The 24,756-nt window shown below is 42.5% G+C and overlaps 1 protein-coding gene across 1 annotated transcript in view; it reads right to left on the minus strand.

Annotated features, from left to right (window-relative positions):
• TTC7A (tetratricopeptide repeat domain 7A) overlaps nt 1–24,756 on the minus strand; it is a 293,419-nt gene that overhangs the window by 132,189 nt on the left and 136,474 nt on the right. Inside the window, exons 12-14 of the mRNA XM_075863204.1 lie at nt 21,672–21,789; nt 15,388–15,445; nt 12,878–12,950 (exon numbers count right to left, since the gene is read on the minus strand). Coding sequence (XP_075719319.1) covers nt 12,878–12,950; nt 15,388–15,445; nt 21,672–21,789 — 249 coding nt within the window. The remainder of the gene's footprint in view (nt 1–12,877; nt 12,951–15,387; nt 15,446–21,671; nt 21,790–24,756) is intronic.

Raw genomic sequence — 24,756 nt, forward strand, 5'->3', positions numbered from 1 at the left:
ATTCAGCTTCCCATTCACACTGCAGAAACACATCTTTTCCCGCAATATAAACCTGAGAACCACAAACCTCCCGCCACCTTACTACCATAGACATATAGCATTTTAGTGACTCCAACAACTGATGCTTCAATTAAACTGACATCTCTGTCTTCCCTTCAGCATTATAAACATAGAGGCTGCAGCCCCACATTAGAACAGAAAATAAATGCAGAAAAACAATGCCTTATTCCCCTGTGCAGCTCATCCTCCTCCTTTTTCATAATAAGCAGAGTCCCCTCTTCAACCATCCACCTGATGATCACACAGCAGCTTCCTCTCGATTCTGATGAAGGCGATCCTCGTGACTGTCCAGCCTTCTTAACGCATCTTTTGAGTTCTCAAAGAATTGTACGGATCCCAGCGCCGCAACCCGAAGTTTCGCCGGGTACAACATGGAGTATTGAACACGCAGATTCCTCAGTCGTCGTTTGATATACAGAAATTGCATCCTTCTTTTCTGGACCTCTACAGAAAAATCCGGGTAAAATGACACTTTCACCCCATTCACCCGTATATCTTGCTTTTCCCGGGCCTGCCGAAGAATTAAATCTCTGTCTTTATAATGAAGCAGCTTTACCAGCACAGGTCTTGGCGGCCATCCAGGTGGACCCGGGCGAGTTGGTACTCTATGGGCTCTTTCCACCGCAAACAATGGTGTCAACGACTCCTTACCAAACACCTCCAGTAGCCATTTTTCGAAATAGGAATCCGGATTGGACCCTTCCACTTTTTCGGGTATTCCCACTATCCTCACGTTATTGCGACGTAGACGATTCTCCAGGTCATCCGTTTTAGATAACAGGTAAGTAACATCCACAGCTACCGCATTTACATCCCTCCTCATGGGCAGCATTCTGTCTTCCACATCACTGACTCTACCTTCCACCGCTGTTGTACGCTCCGACACCTTCTGTAGATCGTGCCGTATTATGGAAATATCCTCCTTAATTCCGCCCACCTGGCAGGTGAGTTTAGCTAGCGTGGCATTACATAGATTTACCGCCGAAAAAACATCCGCCAGCGTGGGCCCAGGCTTATTTGAACTGTGCGAGCCTCGATCCGGCCCTCCTCCTGAGCTGCCTGCAGCATCTTCTCCATTCTGCTCCTCTGATTCCATCTGTGCCCGCAGCGGTTCATATCTGGACCCGGAGCAGCCTGCCTGCTCTTTCCCTCCACCTGTCATCTCTCCTCCAGCATCTGCCTTCATGGGTGTCTTTCTGGCAAAGCGCTCCAGTCGGGATGCCGCCGCCCCTCTCAGGTCCCTGCTCTCTGCCATCATGCACATGTCGGCGCCATCTTGTAAGCCCAGCTCACCTTCCTCTGCCGCCTTAGACTTTCTTGAGCGGGTCATTACAGCCTCCAGATTCTGCAGAATCGTGTCACCAGGTTCTCCTCCTTCTCCCCTCTCTGCACAGGTATGTCTCCGTTAGGAGAGTTCAGCCTCAGGATGTGTATCAGGATATCGGCAGCGGGAGCTCCGGTTCCTGCGTCCGCTCACATATGCCGCTAAGCCACGCCCCATTCTCGGTATACTTTAGACACCTTTGCCCAAGAGAACCCCACAAGGTTGGCAGTTTTTGTAATACTGGCCAAGGCTGGTCTAGCACTGATGACCATGCCTCATTCGAAGTCGCTCAAATTGCTCGATTTTCCCATTCTAATGTGGATTCACACTAAAACTGATCCACGGAAAACTTGCTCACTTCATTTGTGCTGCTCTCTTGGGTCACTTGTCTAATTTTCATACAAGGAAGTTCCAATCGTGAAGGGACAAGTGTCCATTCAGTGTAGATTAGTGATATTGAAAAGGAAAATTATTTGTAGGCCCCACAATTCCGATTTTCAATATAAAGTATACCCGGGAACACTATACTGCTGAGGCAGTATATCAAAGCCTGTCATGTATTATAAATGTTATTTACTTTTTTTGGGGGGGGGGGTGGACATATGCCTTGGGGCTTGTGCCCCTTATCATTAAAGACCCTAGCAACACCCCTGTCGGCCCGACACACAATGTCCTGACTAGCCAGCATTAGAACACCCTCTACAGAGCCCAGTCTGGCACACAAAATTAGGATGCTAGCCAATGTCGGGAGTTTTAGCACGGTGGCGCCAGAAAGTGAAATGGACAGAGAAGACCTAAGACTGGTAAGTATATTGGGGTCTGGTCTTGGGTCGGAAATTTCCTATTTTCTTTTTGTCTGGTGTGGGGTCTGTTAATTTAGGGGCCTAGCATGAGGTCTGACAATTTAGAGGTCTGGGGTCTAATTCAGGGCTACGGGGTAACATAACATATCAGTACTTACCGTAACTGTTTGTTACATTTTTCCTAAACCTGTAAGTGAGAGGGCACACTTGGCAGCCTCGTTGTAGTTTTTTAATGCGACTCGGCAGGAAAGAGTGTCCTTGCCCTAACTTTAATATGGTGCTTGTAGATGTTCATGATTAAGGGGGGACGGGGACATTGAAATGTTTGCTATGGGCCCCAGCCTTTTCTAGTAACGCCCCTGCATACTATAAAAATCTCCTTGTAATGATGGCGTCTTTCCCTATTTATTTCCAGTAGTGTCATTGGCATGGTAGGAAGTTGGAAAATAAACATGTCTCCCTGATCATAGGTGATGGTGGGACATTTTACAGTGTATGGTACATGTATATCAATATCTTCCTGGCAACGATTATAGGCATTAAAGTCAATGAAAATAAAATGTCAGAAAAAACAAACACCACAGAAACATTATAAAATACAGAAGAACCTATAAATCACCCAAAAACCACCGGGAACCAAGAAACCCTGCCACCCGATATTTGTCCAAAATGTGCATTTCCAAAGGCTGGACTCTGCCATTCTATTTGGAGGTGTCCTCAGGTCCAGAGGTTCTGGCAATTAGTGGTTCTGTTTATAAACTCTGTACTGGACCAATTTGTAACTCTTAGGCCTCATGCACACGACCGTAAAAACTCCCGTTATTACGGGTCGTAATTACGACCCGTAATAACGGGCTCATAGACTTCTATTGGCGACGGGTGCCTTCCCGTTTTCTCACGGGAAGGTGCCCGTGCCGTTGAAAAAGATAGAACATGTCCTATTTCAGGCCGTAATAACGGCACGGACAGTCCATAGAAGTCTATGGAGCTCTCGTAATGACGGGTGGCTACATGTGTGCACCCGTCATTACGGCAGCGTTGCTAAGCAACGTCAGTAAATAGTCACTGTCCAGGGAGCTGAAAGAGTTAACTGATCGGCAGTAACTCTTTCAGCACCCTGGACAGTGACTACCGATCAGTATAAACCTGTAAAAAATAAAAATAAAAGACGTTCATACTTACCGACAACTTCCTGCTTCCTCCAGTCCGGTCTCCCGCCCGTTGCCTTGGTGACGCGTCCCTCTCGACATCCGGGCCGACGTCCTGGATGACGTTTCAGGCCATGTGACCGCTGCAGCCAATCACAGGTCAATCACAGGCTGCAGCGGTCACATGGACTGCCGCGTCATCCAGGGATGTCGGGCTGGATGTGAAGAGAGGGACGCGTCACCAAGACAACGGCCGGGTAAGTATGAATTTCTTTAACTTTTATTACAGAAAAGGCTGTCCCTTCTCTCTATCCTGCACTGATAGAGAGAAGGGGCTGCCGATTAGTGCAGTGCTATTTTGCCGCCAAAAACGTGCTCGTAAATACGGGTGGAATACGTGTGACACCGGACCCATATTTACGGGCACGGGTTCGTAAATACTGGTGCAAAACGGGTGGAATACGTGTGACACCGAACCCGTATTTACGCCAGTATTTACGGGTGGGAAAAAATACGGTCGTGTGCATGAGGCCTAAATCCCTGGACCCTTGTCTTTAACTCTGATTTAGAATTATACAAAATGGAAACCAGGAGAATTATCTCTTTAATTACAATGACAGCTAAGAAAAACATTTTGAATTGATCGTTAAAACTGGGCACACCGCCCTATTCAGAGTTGTTGAACACTCTTCAATTTTTTAGTACCTTAGAATGGCTCCATATCTACCAGAAACAAGGGAAAGGTTAATGAAACACTTGTTTGACAAACAAGATATATATAATTATTTTGATTAAAATAATAGGCTTGCTTCCGTGGGCTCAATTAAGGGTGGGGTTCTGTCTTTTTAAATCTGAGGGAAATTAATATATTTATCTTCATGACCTATGTGTTAATATATGTAATTTTGAATATTGACAGAATAAACGATTTAAAAGAAAAAAAAACAACAAAAAAAAAAAAACTATAAATCCTTGTGGTTCAATATTTGAGCGTATCATAAGGTTTTTTTTTATAGAATTCTATTCGCACATGTAACACCCGGCTGCTGCGGTGAACAAATAAGCATCTTTACCCAAACTAGGCATGGATTACACACATATTGATTCACAGTTTACGGACAAGTACTATTTCTGCAGCATAAGATAGCGCCTACACTTAGTGGATAAACTAATTTACTGTAAGTAAGCTATTGGAAGGCTCCGTGTGTGTCCATAAATCAGCGGCTCACCATATACTTCAGAACATTTCAAGAATTTATCATGTAAGCAATATTATTGTGTAATATGTCTTTATACTGTATATTCACGCCAAATATATACTCTAGATATCTCTTCCAGCTGAACCGCTGCCTAGAAGAATAACTCTTCAGTATAGGAAAGTTTTATAACCACATCCACTACATAAAAGAACAGCACAGCACAATAGTTCATCACTCGTGAGTTGATTTACAGATTTTCTCTACCTCAAAGTCACATACAAGAATATGAACACTGCAATATGCAAATGATTATACAGCTGCAAATACAGCAATATCCATATAAAAATCATTATATTGAAAGGTATACATAATCTGGACTTCAAGGGGTTGTCTTATGAGGACGACCACGAACCACATGCCTTATTTGAGCATATAAATGTCATTGAGGGGGTCCCTATCCTTGCCCTGCACGGATCCCAATAACGGCAGTGCAAGGCAGGAAGAGGAATCTTAACGAGACCACCTTCCTGTCATAGCTACAATACTTGAGTCGGAGAGGTGAGTAAGCCATTGCATACCAGGTATGAAACGTTAACGTTTTCACATTTTCGACAACCAGGTATGAAAAATTAACCTCTGAACTGCCCTAGACCACCAGGGATACTTACATTATCCCTGGGGGGACCCCTGCACTACCCTATATCACCAGGCTGAGGTTAACCCCACTTATATTAACTTTTTCACTGGCCTAGACTATGAGGGATGCTAACATTAACCTCTTCACTGCCATAAACCACCAGCGATATTGACATTAACCTCTACAATAATGTTGGCAGTGACCCCTTCACTACCCACTACCCTAGAGAACCATGGATGATCGCCTTAATTAATCCTTCAGTACTCTAGACCACCAGGGAAGTAGGCATTAATCATTTGACTATCCTAGATCACAAAGGAAGTTGTCATCAAACCCCTCACTCTTCCAGACCATTAGTAATTTTGATATTAAAGAGGCTCTGTCACCAGATTCTCAAATTCCTATCTCCTATTGCATGTGATCGGCGCTGCAATGTAGATAACAGTAACGTTTTTTTTTTTTTAAAAAGTTGGCCAAGTTATGAGCTATTTTATATATATATATGCAAATGAGCTTTGAAATGGACAACTGGGCGTGTTTTTTTTCGTTTGTCCAACAGGGCGTGTAATGAATACACATGACCTCCAGCCTGGACGTCATGTGTATTCAGAATCCTGACACTTCTGAATCTTTTCTGTGAGATTCCAGCAAGACACGCGTAATCTCGCGAGATTACGAGGTAAACGAGATTTCGTTTCCCTTGCTGGAAATCTCACAGAAAAGATTCAGAAGTGTCAGGATTGTGAATACACATGACGTCCATGCTGGTGGTCATGTATATTCATTATCAGAACACTTGTGTATGTGGCTGCACATCGTTCTAGTAAGAACACTATGTGCTGTGTAAATGAATGGAGAGGAGTGCATGATGCTGACTGGTCACTGATTCGTCAGCATCATACACTTCTATTCACAACGCCCAGTTAGTAAAACAAGTAAACACGCCCAGTTAAAAACACAATACACGCCCAGTTGGACATACGAAAAAAAAACACGCCCAGTTGTCCATTTAAAACCTCATTTGCATATATATATATAAAATAGCTCATAACTTGGCCAAAAATGAAAGTTTAAAAAAAAACAAAACAACGTTACTGTTATTTACATTGCAGCGCCGATCACATGCAATAGGAGATAGGAATTTGAGAATCTGGTGACAGAGCCTCTTTAATGCTTTCAGTACCATAGACAACGGTCGTGACTATTACTTAACTACCTTAGACCACCAGGAATATTATCATAACCCCTCAGCCCCAAGGGCAAAATACTAAGGCCTTATACACAGGACCGTAGTTTTGCGGCCGCATACTATCCACAACTGCGGATAGTATAGGACACATTCTATCTTATGGGAGAATGCACATGACGGTCCGTGCATTGTCCGGGAGCCCGGATCGACAAAAAATAGGACAAGTCATATTATGGGCCGCATTTGCGTCCAGGCTCCTTAAAGTCAATGCACATCTTTGTGTGTGCACGATCCGTGGCTACGGACGGCCGGCAGATGACACTCTTCAGGCTATCCGTGCCGTAATCACGGACCGTGCACACAGCTAGTCACGTGCATGAGGCCTTAGAAATTCTATGTGCTGTCAGATTTTCTTGGGCTCTGTATGCAATATTTATTTGGACATTGTTTATCTGGCTGCTGTGGGGCTAACTATTTGGTAGCTATACATCAATATTTATTTGGTCTTTTTTTGAGTCGCCCAGCTTAGAGGCAGCCGTGGCCGTTATCTAACTGCAGTGCTCATATGGCTTAGATGAAATATTGCCTGTAGGGCCTTTTTTTTATTTTTTTTATAATGGAATGAAATACCCTGGTGACCACCTCGTTTCCTCTGTGTCTGTTCTGTAAGAATAGGGCCAGCTTAAGAAGTTCTGCAGTTTAACCCTGTAATGAACTCCCCAGATCTCAGCTTCCTGGACACTAGTAATAGAACTGGACTGAATAGAATATTCAGGATGGCTGGAGTTAGGGTTCGGCGATTAATCAAATTAATCGGATAAATTAGCCATTTTAAGGCCTCACGATTTGGAGTAGAAGCCCCGGCACCTACCACACACACTGTCATTGGCCCCATGACAGCGTTATGATGCTGGGTACTGTACATACTGCACAGTTATTTCAGAGGAGGCAGCGTAGCAGATTTTTTGATTCCTTGCTGTGTTGTTATATCCCAATACCGTGGGATATACCATTATGTCACTGGTTCCCATCCGCATTGCCTCTTTCCTTCACCTCGTTCAGCGCATGCAGGCTGTACTAGGGGGTATTATCAGTGCCCTACGTAAACTACGTTTTATCTGTGAGTAGAACGTAAAATATACCAGTGTTCGTAAATTCAAGAGGCTGTGGAGAGGGTGTTCGAGCAACAAAAGGGTAAATAAGGTTGCAGAAAACAAATGTTGACGAACATGGTTTGGTTTGGTCGTTCAATGCACGAAAAATGGACTATCGATGGACGCCAACCTGTTTTATTGGCAGTTCAAAATCACTAGTCTATGGCTCCCTTATCTATTTATTCAGGGCGGCCTTTGGAGTGTGCAATCTGAAGAGGGCGCCACGAAAGGCCTGGTACTCGAGGCTTCTGACCACCACAGATCTTATCTGTATGGCAGTTTTATTTACACTTTATGTAGCATTATTATTAGATTACTTGATGTATAAAGCTGTTATTTGGTCACTGTATGGTGGTATTATTTGAGCACTGTGTGGTTATATTTACGTAGGCCTTGTGTGACCATGCTACTGTACAACAAATGCTTTTTAAGTGTATAGTGGTGGCAGTTTTTTTAGGCAACCGTATGGAAAATTATTATTATATATGGCACTGTTATTTGGGCACCATCCTGTATGGAACTTATATTAGACACTGTAGGTTTATTTGTATACTGTATGACGTATATCTCATATCTATATGTCTTTCATATCTCTCTATCATATCTATACATCTACGTATTTGTTCTTATCTAAAATGCATGTCATCCCTTTAGTGACACAGGCAAATAAATAATAGGATTTCATGCCATACAGTCTATGTAAATCCTATAATTTGTCTAGCACTAGATATCATTCTTCATTTCCACAGGAACAAACAGCCAAGTATCTATTGACAGATGTCACTGCTTATTTCAGAGCCGGGTAATATGAGGAACATGGAAGTTTGCTTCCCAGATGGTGTGCTGAAACTCCGGGACCCGGGCTCATTTGCCAGCTTGAATTCCCAGCCAGTGCTGAGCTCTGCAGCAATTCTGTATCAGATGGACTGCCAACTCTTTTGGGGCTTACAACAGCTATGCGCAGTTATCGTGTTCATCGGCCAGTAGGTTTAGTACATGAACGTATCTGATGTTACGTACTGTACGGTCGACCGTGGTGAAGGACAAGACTATAAAGCAATATGCCATTAAAGTACTGACACGGCATTAAAAATGAACTGTGCCGTATAAAATTCAGGGGTTAATGATCCATGCGTTATTACTAATTTTGTGGAATTGCTGCCACTGCTCCTTGCCAAGAACAAGAAAACTTCCGCATAATCAAGTTTAATGATTACTCGCAGTGCATAGATCTGGTTTTGAAGGAACAACCGTAAAGACTTCACCTCCCCAATTTCTTAGCGTCTCTTTTATAATTGGAATTGAGGAGAAAAAAAACATTTGTGCATAGGAGGCTATAAATGAACTACAGGCTTACAATCTGGAACTTTATCTAACAGGATATAAAAATATAACTATAACCAAGAAACAAAACCAACAGGGTGGCAGAACGACTGAAGAGGACGTCCAAATATGTTACTGAGATAAAGCTAAAATCAAGGAAAGGATGCGATGAATGGATTGCCTACTTTTGAGAAACAACTTAAGGGAGAAACCGTTAAGATTTATGCGTCATCTACTAAAATATAGGATAAACTCCCCAAACTCTCCCAACCTAATGCCCTAGAACACATAACAGTGCCAGCCACAGTGCCCCCATAACCGTGCCAGCTACTGTTCTCCCCATAACAGTGACAGCCTTTGTGCCCCCCAAAAATGATAGCCACAGAGCCTCCATAACAGTATGAGCCACAATGCCCCCATAACAGTATGTCACACTTAAAAGGTATAAAAACTTTTTATTATTATCTCCCATGACGTTGCCCTATGACTGTGCAACTAGCACCTAATGTCAGTGTCGGGATAAGGAAACATCATTTGGACGTGTTACACATATCCCGGAGTGGGAAAATGTCTGTCATTGAAATAACAACCATTAACTGCTATAATGTAGAAACCATACTGTAACAACAAATACAAATTCTTCAGGTTATGACGGTGGTGTAGATACTTAATATGTGTAGGTTTATTGTTTTCTTGTAATGTATGGGCAATATAATATATTTTATACTGAACATAATGTAACGAGCCATGCACCTGTGTGTCCATCACATGACCATGGACAGAATTGTATCCACTGGAAGTAAACCATGAATGTTCCTACTGAATAACAACAAGCAGAGATCTTGAAAACCGTGAGGAAATAATACAGAAAGTATATTGGAAAATTGTATAACTTTTAATTATACAAAAAAATAACATTTGCTGAAACTGGAAACCCCTTTAACTGCTCCAGAACAGGCAGCATCCTAAACGATGGTTTCATTCACATGGACATACATCATTATAATCATACCGCAATTGACATACTCCGTTGAATGTTCAGTAATCTTTAAAGTGATATGCAGACAATGCCCTTCTCACAAACACAACAATAATTTAGATCAAGCTATACTCCGTTAACTGTGAAAAGCAACTGTAAATACAATCTGCTCCATGTGAAAATATCCAAGTAATCAGGGCTCTGTTAGCCAAGAATCCTACATACTGTACTCAGTTTTATTTTTGGGGAGCTGACAACGGGAAAAAAAGGAAAACATGAAAACATGTTCAGAAAAGAATAGCTGATCCAAAAGTAAAATACAAAAGCTACCAACGTACCACTAAACGTAACGCTAACTGACAATATTCTTTAACTTTTCAGGCACAATTCAATTAAATTAACTTAATAAAGTAGCAGGGTAATAGACTTGTCCAAATTTAAAAAAACAGGATTTTTTCGAGTGCTTATTGTAAATCCTTTTCTCGTCCAGTTCATTGTGGGACACAGACCGTGAGTATATGATGTTGCCACTAGGAGGCTTGACTAAAAAAGTGGCTCCTCCTACAGGATATACCCCGCCCACAGACACTCAGCTATTCAGTCTGTCCACAAGCAATAAGAGAAGCACAAACAAGGTAAGAAATGGTATGTCAAACAATAGAGGAGAATCCCACAATCTGACAACTATGAAGAAAAAGCTTTGAAACCACAATCGGTGGGAGATGCTTCCCTTAATGAACTGGACGAGAAAAAGATTTTACAGAGAGTATTCAAAAAATTCTGTTCTCTTGTTTGTTACACGGGGGGACAACGACACACAGACCGTGGGAGGTCCTAGAGCAGTCCCTAAGGACGAAACAGAACAAAGGACATGGTCATCTATTTCGCAGATGCCTGCAAGACCTTGTGACCCAGTGAAGCTGAGGCAAAGGTGTGCACCTGGATAAACTTGAAAAAAGTGTGGAAAGAAGCCATGGCCAAGTGGCCGCATTGGATAGCTGAAGGGCAGAGGCCTGATGGCGCACTATCCTGGAAGCTCTAACCGCTCTGGTAGAGTGGGCAATGACCCGAAAAAGGGGGAGCCTTGACCCGAACCCGGTAAGCCTTGCGAACAGTCATTAGAACCCAGCAAGCAATAGTGGTTTTAGAGGGCGCCAACCCCTTCCTGGGACCCTCCTGGAGGACGAATAAGAACTGGAGTCTAACCTCCGAAAGGAAGCAGTGACAGAAAAGTAAGTCCGCATAGTGCAGACAACATCCAGGTTTGTGGAGGGAACGCTCCCTTGAATGACTGGGAAGTTGACAAAAGGACGGCAAAGCGATGTCCTCATTCATTTGAAAAGCCAAAACAACCTAAAAGGAAGGCACCGTGCGGAGCATCGCCTTGCCCCGATGAAGCGTCAGATGTTTGTCATGGCAAGCTTTGAGCACCACATACGCATGTCCCCAGTAATTTGGCCAGCTAAATTACCTCCTGAGATACCGGTCATGGGGATGAAGAATAGCTTGCTCATGTGACACACCGCTCTGCAACTTTGACTCCAAAAATAGTAAATGTTATTTCTAAGGTGTTGAAGACACAGTGTTTGCTTTTTTGGACCCCTAGTGGGTCTTTTATTAAGTAAAAGTGTACAAACTTGTTATCTTTTATACATCATTTTACAGATGCGCGAATCTAAAGGAAACCTATACTGTGACAACTTCCCTTTAAATCACCAGGAACATTAACAACAGTAAAAAGGTTATAAATCTATAAAAAGATTTCCAAATAAAGCCGACCAGTATTGTATGTACTTATATAATATCAGCCCTCTGGCATCATAAAAATGTCACAGTGGTACACATACATGACATACAGTAGTAGGGGATGGGCCAGTCTGCGTTTGTCCTGTCCCTCAGGTATCAGATAAGATAGCATGATCTGACCATGTTTGTCTAGCATGATGGAATATTGTAAGTCCAACAGGAAATCCCAAAAATATCACAGTGTAGCACTCTGTTCACATCAAGTTTGTGACGTTAGCTTATCGTGTACGCCAGGAAAGCACCCGACTATAAACGCTAAACGCGCCTATAGGGTTACATTAGCCCGACGGAGGCTAAAACAATGTCCTTTTTTCCTCCATTGGGCCAGTGTACTGCAAAAAAAGCGTATGGAGTAGCGTAGAAGACTACGCTATACCATAAAACGGAATCCCATACAAAAACATATACTGTGCATTACTTTTTTTTAACATAGGAGCCTATAGGTGACATATACCACGTATGACATCCATCACACGTATGTGTCATAAGCTTTTTATGATGTATACGTTAAACGGATGACATAGTAGACTATGGGTGACTGATGCCACTTAAAGGAATCGTTCACAGCCACCGGTTATTGCATACGTCGAAAGCTTTGTGAATGGAGACTAAGATTTCTGTTTGTCATGACTTCTACTTCTATACTTTGTTGGTTAAAGAAGTGAACATTTGCCAAACAAGGTCCTCAACCTACTCAATTCCCAGATCATCGAAATGTACAATTATCCATTTGTCAGTACAATACTTCTTGTACTACAATGTCTTGTGCGTGCAGACTTTTGGTGGGACCAGCCAACTATCCAATGTGTATGGCGGTGTCCTGACCCTCCCTCGATGTCAGGGGGAAAAAAAGGATCGGGCATGTTAGATTTCAACAATCCTTTACCCCTGCAGGAGAGTAGTCTGTGAGCGGCTTATTCCTTTCTCCCTAGTAAAAACCACATGTACAGATGTAGCCAAGTTTATCTTGATTCTAATAACTTCCAGCAGCGTGACATCACACAACAAAAGCCATTGAAAAAGTAAAGGTAAAGTTTCTTGCCACTGTGTATTTCATGCATTAAGAGTCAAGATAAAGATGGCTACATCTGTATGCTCGAATTTGGGGGTGTGTGTGGGCTATGGGGCAGTCGGGAAGAAAAGCTGTTGGCTAACGAGCGTTCGTCCACCAGCTATTGTTATTGTATGGCAGCTTACGTCAGTGTTGATGGAAGACTTTGGGCATTCACTTTACATGTTCATTTGAAGCACTCACCTGTCTTACAAGCGCCAGCTGCAGTGATAGATATAGGATAATCTGGGGGTCCTCTGGATCTATTTGATGCGCCCTGTAACCACATAACTTGCTCAAATTAGTATCAACCCATAACTAGACATGTTCAGTGCAAAGGGCTTCAGCACTTATTAGTTATAGGTAAGACTCTGTTCACATTTACATGATGCATTATTCTATATAGCAAAAGAAAACCCAAAAACCTAATGTACCCATTATAAATGAATGGAGGATTATAATGGACACGTCAAACAGATTATAATGGATCTTGTTGGATATGGGTATGTTCACATGATGGGAGGCATTTACGTGTGAAAAGACAGACTGTTTACAGCTGCCTCGTTTCACACGTAAATGCTCCTCCTCGTAATTTACGAGGCGTCTGTGACGCTCGTAAATCTTGAGCTGTGCTTCATTGAGTTCAATGAAGAACAGCTCAAATTACGTGGCAAAGAAGTGTCCTGCACTTCTTTGCCGAGGCAGTCAATTTACGCGTCGTCGTTTGACAGCTGTCAAACGACAACGCGTAAATTACAGGTCGTCTGCACAGTACGTCGGCAAACCCATTCAAATGAATGGGCAGATGTTTGCCGACGTATTGCAGCCCTATTTTCAGACGTAAAACGAGGCATAATACGCCTCGTTTACGTCTGAAAATAGGTCGTGTGAACCCAGCCTATCTGTTATGGATATTTTAGAAACAGAATCCATAACGCCAATGTGAACAAAACCTAACAAACTTCAAAATGTATTAATCTACAATAACATATCATATTCAGCAAAGTATTGAGGCCTCATGCACACAACCGTGTTTGGTCCGTGATATACCGTATGTCGACCGCATTTCCCGGACCGAGCAGAGTTCTGTATCATGCTAGGAGTCCCTGCCTCTACTGTCCCATACTGGAAACATGATTACAGTACGGGACAGTATTTCCACGGAGAGGCAGGGACTCCTAGCATCATACAGAACTATAACGCTACGAACTCCGGCGCCCTGAACTGTGGTCGGTCTGGGAAATGCGGCCGACATGCATCAGGCCTTACTGTTATAGCTGTGAGTTACCTGAACACACTACTGAATATAAATCTTCTACACCATCCTGATTTTTAATCCTTCTTAGCTGGGACCTCACAGAGAAAGCCTGTGAGTCTTGCTTCTCCCACCCACACACAGTGATTGGCCACTTTCCTGTATGAGTTTGTATACAGGGAGATCTGTGTATCACTCTCTGGGTGCGCGGGGGGGGGGGGACGGGGGGGGGACGGGACAACAACAGGACTCACAGGCTTTCTTTATGAGTCCTGGAAGCATTTAATCATCTTTTTAAAATACTGGATCATATCATAGAAAATTATATATCGCAGAGCTCAGCATCTCCCCCTCTATCCTATACTGCGCTCAGATAGGGGAGCATAGGAAACCTGACAGAACCGCTGCAGGACAGGGCTCCATGTAAGAGTAGTACGGTAGTACTGTGACTTGATTGATTCACTATGCAAAAAAAAGTTGCCAGCAATCTTGTAACAATTTTTTGGGATGATTGCAAGCTCAGATGAGACTTTTCTCTATATTAAAGGTTGTATGGCGTTCAAGTAAATTGACTTTAATAGACAGCCGCTTGTGAAGTAAGGATATTGATATACGTTTTACATGGCGGTTGATGGTTTAATATCAAATATCCCTAGAGGTCCATGTTGCATTAGTAGTTATCTTTTATATTATATTGTTTAGGATGGTGCAAGCCAGGGATCAGTGGTGGTTTCGGGTAGGAAAGTATTGCTATAATTTAATTTTATTTAATATATCGGTCCAGAATTGGGACAAATTGGGATTTTATAAAGAACTCCAAATCCCTTGGTTCCCTTCAAACATCCATAGTGTAACATGATAGAATTCTATCTTCCTGTAGCTGCCACTAGGGGGAGCTCACTGAACAGGAATTTTTACAGCTCTCTTTAAACTCAATAATCAATTCATATGCACTGAGCTCCCCCTAGTGGTGCCAGAAAGAATATCCGCCTTTAATTGCATTTTTTTCCCCCTGAACTGCAAAGAGGAGGGTTTCCAGGCCGAAGGAGCCCCCTCAACCCAATTGGACCCCTGACTGCAGTGAAATATAACAATTGACATAGCGTTTTTTCCATAGTTATCAGCTGTGTAGATCCCCCAGCAGCAATCACAACTCCCAGGATAGGCATATCACATAGTAGGCAAGTAACATATTCCAACTGCCAATGTATAGGTTATAATGTAGCTCTCCTAACCTCATTATAATCTGGAATATAGTCCTTATTCAGTAGAGATTTATCTTCCCTGAGCTAAAGAAATGGATTCAGAAAGTTTTTGTGTCTGGTTCCACTTTAATATTGCTTCTACAAGGTCTCATTATGTCGATTTATTTTACGTCCAATATTATGACATTAATTCCATGCTTACTTTCAGCTCCACAAAACGAGCGTGATTGAAGAACATGTAATAATCATTTTACCTTTGTAACGCCTGCAGAGCTTTCTTACTCCAATCATCCTGAGTGCTTTTCTGAGCAGCTACAACAAAAAGAAAAAATTTTCAGACTAACTAAATACAATAAATTCTCACCAGGCTAAGAAAAGACTTAAAAGTTATAGAGACAGTAATTCACCGGATAAGTATTTATATTGGAGGAGTGCGGAGTATAAACATGCGGACACCGTTTTTACACGGTGAGTTATAACATTATCCCCATGCCAGATGTACAAGAGGAATTCTTCTTTGCGGTATCTGAACAGGTTACGACTAGTTTACAATGCACAGAATAAAATATGAATTTCCACGTTTGTAAAACACCCAATCTATGCCCAAAAACACACGAGTAGTGTATGGCTTGAGCGCCACATAGCCCCCTAAAGGGCATTTTATGCAGAACATGCCCAAAGGACAGCAGTGACAGGGGTGGCCAGCTAACCACTTTTGAAAGCCATAATAATGGATGGTGGCCAGTCAGGAGCCTCAGTCTTTTTTTATATAAGCACCACCTTTAGTCTGTGCCCTCATTACCATGTCTATACCTCCAAAACAACCCTAGTTATAGTCAAATCGGAGTGACGAGATCTTTTTACACCATGACGCAAAAAGGTTTTTAATGTTTGCAGTGCCAAGGCAGATTAGTGCCATCCTGCAGGTATTCCACCCCAAATAGCAGTGCCACCACACAATAACCACACAAACTTATTTGGGTATGTTCCCACGGTGTTATTTGTCAAGCCAAAAAAAAATCTGCCTTCAAATTTAATTCTGGATTGTGGAGGCGATTTTCGACGCAGTTTTTGAGATGGACTTTTGCACCTACTGACTTTTTTTCAAATGTCAAATCCGCTAGTAATTTTATGACAAAAAAAATAGCCAAAAACCGCATTAATTCACACGGCACATTTTGTTTTCCACCTCCACACTCCAATTCATTTAAATCGGAAGTTCAAAAGCGGAATCTGCCCCAAGCTAGAGCCAGACACTATTTTTTCAGTGAGCAGAAAAAAATCTGTTGTGGAAAAAAACGCGTCTGGGTCCCATTGAAATCAATGGGGGCAGATTTGGGTTTTTGATGAGTATTCTGACGTGGAAAACACGTAAAAAAAACACTGTATGAACGAGGCATCAGCAAAACTTCTTCCTCAATGCATGGGCAAGTCTGAGACAGACAGGAAGCGACATACAAGAAAGAGTTCAGCATCCTGGAGAGAAGATGAAATAAAACTCAACTTCAATGAAAGTCTTATTTATTCTTCACCTCCGGATGCTGGCCGCTTTCTTGGAGACCACACAGAATTACCCACACGTTTGCAGACAGGAGTCCAGATACTGCAGGATGTGATGCTGCTTTGTCGTGACATTGCTGTCTGCTGATATCTAGCAATAAAGACGTAACTACAGCAAAAAACAAAGTCTCATACTAGCTACACTGAATAAAAAAAATGATGATTTTGAGGAAAAATGGAGGAAAAATCCAAAAGTTGTTCTGATCCTTGAGGGGTTAAGCTACAGGTACCGGATACCATTGAGACTACCCATATTCAGTATTTCCATGCGATCAGACTGAAGAAATTATGGTACCGGTTCCCAACGCTAACTGGTTAACCACGGTGAGAAAATAGACACATATTCCCATCAGGGACATTTATGACATATCCACAGGACTCATGTCATTCCCGACCATGAAGAAGAAAACAGCGTAGATCGCTGAGCTACGCTGTTTAAGTCCCATAGATCTGAATAGTAATTACGGAAACCACTTAGCTTGGATGCTACGCTGCTTCCGTATCTGCCATTCACTACTATAGGAGTTATGGAAACAGCGTAGCTCAGCAAGCTACACTGTTTTCTTCTTCATGGTGGGAGATCACACGAGTCAGCCACAACACAGAGCGGTAGAACAGGGTTTAGGGGGCCCCATTCTAGAGAAAGGTGCGGGTACCAGAGATGGGACCCGCATCTATCCGACATTTATGACATATCTTGTGGATATGTTATAAATGTCCCTGATGGGAAAACCCCTTTAAGGCCCTGTTCACACAGAGGTTTTTTTGAAGGCGGAAAAATCTGCCTCAAAATTTTTTCAGTCATTTTGAAGCAGATTTTGTCTTGCCTGCACTCTCTTTGCCGCGTTTTTCTGGTGCGGCCATTGAGCAGCGCGGGCAAAAAACGCAGCAAAATCAGCTTTTTCTGCCTGCCATTGATGTCAATGGGAGGTCAGAGACGGAAACGCCTAAAGGAAGGGCATGACTCGCAGGAAAAAAAACACCTCCGCCTCCCATTGAAATCAATGAGAGGCAATTTCGGACATTTTTTGGCGTGGTTTCCAAGTAAAAAAACGCACCAAATACTCTGTGTGAACAGGGCCTTAAGGGTTCATGCACATGGCAGAGCTGTGTACTCGGAGGTAATATGCAGGCCGCACAGCCTCTGTGTGCTTCTAGGGGAGAGTACCTCTGCACACACAGCATTTGAATGAGTATGCCATGATTTTTCATCCGTCAAATTCGTCCCGAATCTGACAGACAACCCTCTATATACCTCCGTATGAAATTGGTGGCATACAAAGTTACAGTAGAGGCTGCAGGTATCTCTATGGGATCTCTATTATGTGCATGAGGCCTAAAGGGGAGTTTTCCACCAAAGATGTTTATGGCATATCCACAGGCTGTCATAAATGTCCTATAAATGTCTGTTGTGTTATTGCGTCCACAAAAGGGTCTCTTGGAGTGTCAATTAACCCCCCACGGTGAGCTGTTTTTGCAGAAAGCAGCTGTCAGAGCATCCTGGGAGTTGTAGTTTTGCAACTTCTTGAGAGCCGCAGGTAGGAGAACAGTGCTAAAGATCCTTTGTCCTTAAACATCCTCTGCCTAATCATGCCCAAAAGAATAATAATATATAATCGTATCTTATTAAATGCGTTAAAAGATTATCACAATAAAACCTCATTGTAATAATAAAGCTTTTCACGACATGATATCAATAAATCTGATATTATGTTATTATGATCGAACACCTTGTAACACAGAACGTGAATATAAGAAGACAATTAAAAGTGAGATATATTTATGCCTCATAAACTGTGGTCGTAGCTAACTTGGGATTGGAAAATATGCATCAAGTCTCCAATAGTATAATAGTCTCCATCGACCCACTCAGTCCCGGGGGTTTAATTACTACACATCTCCTTTGACTACAACATATAGGCATTGTATTAAAACAAACAAAATCACTGTAATAAAAATGTTACATAATGGAAAATTCAACAACCGGTGCTCTTACGTTAAATGCGATTAGAATGTGTGACACAACATGCAATGGTCCTGCTAAGTCAACCACATCTGTGATCCATTCTGAGAGGGGGAGTTGGTAAAATCAATATTGGGTGTTGGTAATATAGAGACATTACTAATGTTGTGCTGATCCTGAGTTACAACCTGTATTATAGTTCAGAGCTGGATTCACAGTTCGCAGGCTTCAGAGCTGAAATTTCCCAGAATACCTTGCTGAGTGCTCTGGAGAATTTTTATCATTTTTTTATACCAGGCACTGTACAGTAATGTAACTACCTTTTCTGTATAAGCAGCAAAATAGTGTTCAAAGGTGGACCTTTAAAATGTAAAAAATAAGCATTGAGAATGAAATTGACTGAAATAATGAGAAAGTAATGAGTTTCCTTTTTGGCAACAAAGAACATTCATTTTCAACTCAGCCAGGTAGACACATACCTCTGTGGCCCTTCAAAGCATCTCTATTGTCGATAAAATGAACTTTAATACGGTATGCAAATGAGCCCGCAAGTGCTCCGGGTCCTGCATGGTAACCCTGTCCAACTCCTCCCCCCTTAGTGTTGATTGACGGTTCCAGCAATGTGCTACTTGCTATACATTATGACGTAGCACAACGCTGGAGCCGTCAATCAACACCAAGGGGGGGGGCGGGGTGGAGTTGGGCATGGTCACGAAGACACAAAGCACTTGCCGGGCTTCTTGGGACAACCCCCCCCGGGGAACATTTTCAGGCTAATTTGTATACTGTATTATAGTTAATTTTATTGGCAATGTAGATGCTATGAATGGACATTAAGTTTTGTGACCTTATGTTTTTAAAGTTCCTATCAAGTGTTGGGAGTAATTTAGTGGGGTTAAAGGGGTTGTCTGGGCACGTACAACTGAAAACCTATCCACAGGATAGGTCATCAGTATATGATCGGTGGGGGTCTGACATACGGACCCCACACCGATCCGCTGTTCTGGCTGCCTCTTGGCACCGGATGTTATGCAGTGTATGCAGAGTTCGGAGCCGGAAGCAGTTGGCTCTGTGCGTTGCATAGCGGCCGTGCTGGAGAATTGTAGTTCTGATCCTATTCACTTGAATAGCAGAAGAGCTGCAGAAGTGCAGCTCAGCCGCTAATCTGGACCAGAGCCATCTGCTTCCGGCATGGATATCCGGTGCCCAGAGGCAGCCGGAGCAGCTGATCGGTGTGTCGGACCTCCCCAATCATATACTGATGACCTATCCTGTGTATAGGTCATCAGTATAAAAAAACACCCAGTCCCCGGACAACCTCTTTAATTCTGATGACCAATTTCCTTTATTATGCTCATAGTAATGCGCTGCACCTGCCTAACGGTGTTCTAAATTACCATATGTTAATTACGGCGCTTCCTGGAGCCGCCACTTGGTGCCTCTCAGCTGGTCAGTGGGTGCAATAGAAGGAGAGCCGCAGGTCGCAGACCACTGGTTTATAGATTCAAATTGGATTGGTTGGGTTTACACACTGGTAAGACACAAGCCACCAACATATTAATTAGACTACCTTGACTAATGCTTATTGTCAATTTGCCTGGAACTGTATTGAAGGTTATTAGGGCTTATTCAGACGAACGTTATATACGTCCGTGCAACGCGCGTGATATATTAGTCTATGGGGCAGTGCAGACAATTGCGTGATTTTTCCGCACCGTGAGTCCGCTGCGAAAAAGTCACGACATGTCCGTTCTTTGGGTGTATTTCGCGCATCATGCACCCATTGAAGTCAATGGGTGCGTGAAAATCATGCGCATCACACGGAAGCACTTCCGTGGGACGAGCGTGATTCGCGCACCAGCTGTGAAAAGGATGAATGAAAACAGAAAAGCACCACGTGCTTTTGTGTTTACAAACATCCAAACGGAGTGTCATAATGATGGCGGCTGTGCGAAAAGCAGGCAGCCGCGCATCATACGGGGCTGACACACGGAGCTGTCAAGTGCCTTTTGCGCGCACAAAACGCAACGTTTTTTGCGAGGGGAAAACGCACACGCTCGTGTGAATCCGGCCTTAGTTTAAGACAATTTTACAAAGCTCACATTTAAGAAATAATATACTTTTTTTAAATTAATTCCTGTAATGTCCTAAGCAGATAAGGATATCATTATTAGAAATACATTTAGGAATGGTAAAGTTAGAATCAGAACAAAAGAGAGATATTAGGACATTAATAACAGTTAGTTGGCTGAAGACCATAGGATGGTTATGTGGTTACAACTTGCGATGGTATCAACAATAAGAAAGTTTAGTACAAGCTGATCACAGGTTGAGCCCAGTGATCAGCTGTAAAATGTGGGGAAACCTGGCAAAAAGTATTTAATTTCCCTGCAGCGCCACCACAGGTGAGATGAAGAATTACACTGTTTTATTTAAATCAATGGGCTGTCCGTGTTATACACAAACATGTCGAGTCCGCCAGACAAAGAGAGGGACACTTTGCAGCTACTCTCCGCTCTAACAAATTGAGGTTCTGAATGGGGGATCCACCACTCCTCTATTAATTCAACTCCTGGTTTTGGCTTATAAATACGAATACAAAATACCAACCAAAATACTGCCGTGTGAAGGTGGCCTACATGTTGTTGGGATATTATCCATATTATGCTAGCATTTTCTGATTATACTAAAAGGAGACTGACCAGATCTCATTGAATATGATTTCTTATGCCAGCGTTGAGCAATGTGTTGTTCAGCTTCAGACACGATGCATGTAGTGTTATAAACGGCATGTGAACATGTATATTGATTATTTTCCCTACATGCAATAATACATAGGCTTCGTCTGCTGGCTACTACAGGGATATTAATGTAATTGTGCCCATCATAGATATTCTATCGTAATTCACTGCAACAATTTTACTGCTGTGATGTGAGAACTGTGGCAATGTGTGAATATATTCTAACCTTTCCATTTTTATTGTACTGGAAGTGAAAACTATTGAGAAGTCTCACCATCAGTAGCCTGGAGGCTATACACTAGTCCCAGCGCAAGATATCCTTTCGCAAGTGATTCTCCAGCTTCTTCTCCCATCTCCGTTACTTGTTTAGCAAAATGTTCTCCTTCTTCCAACTGCAAAATAATAAAAGTATTAAACAAAAGGTCAACATTTCAACATTCATAGCCACAGCTGAAACTTTTTTTACAATTTATAAAAAGTTGAATAACATTGTAAATCCATTGCATTGCATATCTTATATTGATCATCAGTACAAATATATAGGGCTGCAGCTCTGCTGGTCGATATAGGGAACAGACACAGACCGAACAGCTTAGCTGAGCTCCGATAACGCAAGGGGGCAGTTACTTTCTCTTAAAGGGCTTGCCTATTGAAGATAACCCTTGTCCATATGCACTGTTAGGGCATATGGACGTTATAGAGGGCTTGTCCATATACACTATTAGGGCATATGGACGTCCCCCCATCGACACCCCCTTCTATGAGCCGTAACGCAGAGCCACTAGGTAAGAGGGGCTCCAGACTCTTTTAAATGGCCGCAAATTAATTCTGAATATATGCCATGTAATACTACATTTCCCCGGCAGAACAGGAAATGTCTGGCTGGCTGCGGCGTCCCCTAGTAAAATCGGCTGTTTGCTGGGGGTGACGGGATCTGGACCTGCGACGATTAGCAGCTCGCTGTTCCAGTGCCCATATGTGATGAGAGAGTCTCTTTAAATCAGATCACTGTTCAGTGTCTAGTGTGAAGACTATACCTTCTAGAATGGAAATCGCCAGTGCAAGCTTTGTGCAGACACTGATCAAGAAGCGAATGCTGTGAGATTTCAGCTCTGAAGGCTGCAGAATTATGCATACAGCTCTAGTCTATAATAAAGGCTGTAACTCAGAAGCATTACAAGATAGGTAAAGAAATATATTTACAAGTTTACTCAACTCTTTTAAGAACATGTGCATAAATGATGCTGTTATCAATGTGCACACTGGTCATACTATTAGTCAATTATAACGCGTTATTTGTGAATCGACTCCATTAGAATTCTCTACAACAGCAAGTTATGGACTCCAAATGGGGCTGTCTTCTGCTGGACCTTTGTGACTCATTATTGCGTGAGGACTTGGGCCCAGGGATGGGGATGTTGAACCCCCGCAGCTGCCTGATCCCCATAGAAGATAGCTTGATAGCTTGTCACTGCAGATATTGCTGTAAAAGAGCATCTATAATGAAGAGCTATACTATAAAGATCTTATATTAGGAGGGATGCAAGGGAGTGACCAGGCTCTGAAAACACAGAGGATCTTGGAGGACTGGTTTACCGACCGTGCAGGGGGGAAAATTCAAGATGTGGCTACAATTAAAAGTGGTGGTCGCCGGTCTGGCACACCAACTGGGCCACGTGAGCCCAGGCCCAGCAATGCCACTGGAGTGATGGCAGATATTCATTTAGACACCAGATATTCAATAATAATATTTTTTTTTAGCAAGTAAATTAAAAGACACTGGATATAGAAGGACTTTTCAATGAAACACTTGTGTCTATTTCATGAGCTTTTTTACATGACACAGGAGGCCGACCTATGAATAATACAACTTAGGCGTGCTGCTTTGTGTGAATGTAACTGCAAATTGTTAGGTATGTCTTTATACAGATTTTAATGCTTTACTATTACACTCTATGCAGCATATAAAATAATTATGGTGTAAAGCATCTCCTTTATATTGGTTCTGCTTCCCCTCGTTTATAATTTGGGCATTCTGTTGAGTACAAGCACTTCTGAATACCGAATATTTATTAGGCTCTGTTCGCATCTTGTTATTTAAATATATACCTGGTATGTGGCAGGAAAATTATCGGTGCATGCATCGTACCTATCCATAGGGCCCTATGCACCCGGCATATGCCATTTTGGCATACACCGGCTAGTATGTGCCAACAAACCTTTTTTATAACTGTATAAGACAGCTTAGCCTGCTGCCCTTTTATACAGAGGGATACAGTAAAAAATTGTATACCGCGCGTTTGTCAATGGACCACATATGTCACTGTATGGCTTAAACAGTGGCATATGTCGTAGCTTTCTGTCTGAGGTATACATCAGATAATACTCCTGAAATAAACATCCGATAGAAGGAAAAAACAAGATGTGAACAGTGCCTTAATGACTATGTGGATCACAGTGGCAATGTTCAAATAAACACATTATAAAAAAATGTTCTGATCCAGCAAAACCTAAGTTCCCAAAGGCTGGGTTCAGACGTGGACAATTTTTTTGCAAATCTGTAGCGAATCCGCAGGATAATAGGCATGCCACAAATTTTAAATCCGCAGCCCGCCCTCAAATCCTCAGCAACAAATCTGCTAAATGTAAACGCCGTTTTTGATCACGTGTCCGCTAGTCGTAATAGATCTGGCATTGTACAAATATAACACCAGATCTATGGAATGATGCGGCCACGTGACGTGGACACATTGAAGAGGACAGCGAGGCAAAGTATGGGCTGAGCCAGACAACGTGGGTAGGGGGACATAGCGGCAGCAGAATTTTTAATACAAATAAATTAGACCCCTTTGGATCACGGCACAAGGACGACGGGAAACATTCCCTATAGGGATCTCATGTACATGATGTGAAAGGGGCCAAATTTATTTGTATTTAAATGGTCAAAAATGGCCAATACAATTTTTATTTGTTTTGATACTGATTAGAATAGGAGCATTTAAAGGGAATATGCCCCCAGTACTATAACATAAACATGTAAGAGGGTGCTACTGCACCCACTGATCGGCCTCACTGGCTCTGGTTTTGGGTCACCAGTAGTGGCCGTATATCATGGAAAATAAAAGCTCCCCTTAGCCTGATTGGCCCAGGGAAGACCATGAGGCTTATTTGAAGAAAGGATTAAGGACAGGGAAATACAATAATACATGTGTTTTTGTATGTGAAAAGAGTTTGTAGCACATCATGAAGGACACATGGGAATGTATAGCATGTGAGGTATGGGTGTAAAATACTGAGCTCTCCGCAACACATGTGAATTTTGGTAAAGTGGTAAATAGCTGACCCAGCTGTCCAACATA

This window comes from Rhinoderma darwinii, chromosome 4, assembly GCF_050947455.1.
Source record: "Rhinoderma darwinii isolate aRhiDar2 chromosome 4, aRhiDar2.hap1, whole genome shotgun sequence".
NCBI lineage: Eukaryota > Metazoa > Chordata > Amphibia > Anura > Rhinodermatidae > Rhinoderma > Rhinoderma darwinii.